General features: G+C 44.9%; 1 protein-coding gene across 1 annotated transcript; it reads right to left on the reverse strand.

Annotated features, from left to right (window-relative positions):
- Window positions 1-917: 917 nt before the first annotated feature.
- On the reverse strand, window positions 918-1,994 carry LOC124010164 (C-C motif chemokine 20-like). Its single transcript, XM_046322548.1, has 4 exons — window positions 1,832-1,994; window positions 1,581-1,692; window positions 1,248-1,325; window positions 918-1,097 (listed from the first exon to the last, which is right to left on the reverse strand). The coding sequence occupies exons 1-4, from the start codon at window positions 1,917-1,919 to the stop codon at window positions 1,061-1,063; spliced, it is 315 nt and encodes a 104-aa protein (XP_046178504.1). The 5' UTR covers window positions 1,920-1,994; the 3' UTR covers window positions 918-1,060.

Consider the following 1,994-nt stretch of genomic DNA (forward strand, 5'->3'; position numbering starts at 1 on the left):
ACTGGGTGAGAAAGGAGCGGCACTCCGTGGGCTGCCCGGAGTAGCAAGGTGGGTTATTAACCCTAGGTTCCGGAGGCTCGGCAGGCCAGGAAGTAACAGGTGGCACGAGACGAAGACTCTGGAACTGTCCAGAGAGGTCGGAAACCTGAGCGGCCAGGTTCTCCACGGCATGGCGAGCAGCAGACAATTCCTGCTCGTGTCTGCCGAGCATGGCTCCTTGGATCTCGACGGCAGTGTTACGAGCATCTGTAGTCGCTGGGTCCATTCCTTGGTCGGATCCTTCTGTTATGCAGGTGAATGAGGACCCAAAAGCGACTTGGCGAAAACAGAGTTTTTAATCCAGTAAAGTACTTTACAAACAAAAGGCATAATACTACTCGTAATGACGAGAACAGACTGGAGATTTGATCAAGAACTGCAGGTTGCCTCGGGAAGGCACTTGAACGTAGCAGACTCAGACACCTGCTCACCACGCAGCATCTGAGGGAAACACGACACGACAGGGCAATACATAGACACAGCACGGTGAATAATAGACAAGGATCCGACAGGGCAGGAACGGAAAACAAGGAGAGAAATAGGGACTCTAATCAGGGAAAAGGATCGGGAACAGGTGTGGGAAGACTAAATGATTGATTAGGGGAATAGGAACAGCTGGGAGCAGGAACGGAACGATAGAGAGAAGAGAGAGCGAGAGAGTGAGAGAGGGAGGGGGAGAGAGAGGGATAGAAAGAGGGAAAGAACCTAATAAGACCAGCAGAGGGAAACGAATAGAAGGGGAAGCACAGGGACAAGACATGATAATCAATGACAAAACATGACACTCGGGGGTTTGTCATATGTGGCCAATATACCATGGCTCAGGGCTGTGTCCAGGTGTTCCACGTTGTTTATATCCTTCATTTATTACACTTTTCAGCACAGAGAAATGTCTGATCAAATTCAGCTAGTTGGATAAACTTAGAGATAGCAGGGTTCCAGCACGTTTGCATTCTCCTCCGTCAATGAAGATAGCAACACAAACTCTTGGTCCTGTGTATCCTTGTGATGAGAACTATTCCTATGACCTGTTCTTGTTCAATCGTTCCGCTCTCTCCCTGTAGAGAAGAAATAAAGTTATGTCATCCATTTCTTATACCATCGTTTTACCTAATATCCTTATGATAAACCCTACACACACGGTCAGTATAATTCAATTCCATGGAACCAAATCATTTTATCCTGAATAAATATGAATGAATTCTTACCTCAGCTTGCGAACAGCTTTCATAACCCAGCCCTGAGTGGGATCCACACATGGGAATCTCCCTCTGACAGTGTGGAAACTGGAAGAGAACATGTTGAAGAGACAACATCAGTCAATCATCAGTGCTTTACAGGCTTACATCTCTATAACATCACATCGCAAATGAATCAATGCAACTAATATCAATTTATCAAATTGTTTTACATCTGTTATACAATTATTTTATACTTAAAGATATACTTAAATGGAAGAATTAACACGTATTACAATTAATATTTTAATTTTACTTGCAATTTGTCACAGTTCCACTGTTAGGCCTTCCAGAGTCACTCACATGATAGCATCAATGTTGCACCCGTCAATCATTGACGGTACGTAAAAGCCAAGGATGAGACGAATGTCTATCCTACCCTGGTAGTAACGCGTACAACAACCTCTAGGAAAACCTATTGAGCAAAAAGACAAGAAACTTTATCTTGTATAGCAATTAAAAAACACTATTTGCAAAAAACAAGGAGAGAGGGAGACAGAGGCAGGCAGACAGACAGACGGACTAAGACACAACTTTCACTGCAGAATATTGACCTTGTTTAGCTGCAGAAGCCTCAGTAGTGAACAGCCCCACAGCCAGGAGCACGAGCAGCACAATAACAGGGGCTCTGATCTGGGCCATCTCTTCTTCTGTGGTGCTGTGATGTGATGAGCTGCTGTCTTCAGACAAAGAGCTTCAGTGGCTGTGTGAGGTCCT

Source organism: Oncorhynchus gorbuscha, linkage group LG22 (assembly GCF_021184085.1).
Source record: "Oncorhynchus gorbuscha isolate QuinsamMale2020 ecotype Even-year linkage group LG22, OgorEven_v1.0, whole genome shotgun sequence".
Taxonomy (NCBI): domain Eukaryota; kingdom Metazoa; phylum Chordata; class Actinopteri; order Salmoniformes; family Salmonidae; genus Oncorhynchus; species Oncorhynchus gorbuscha.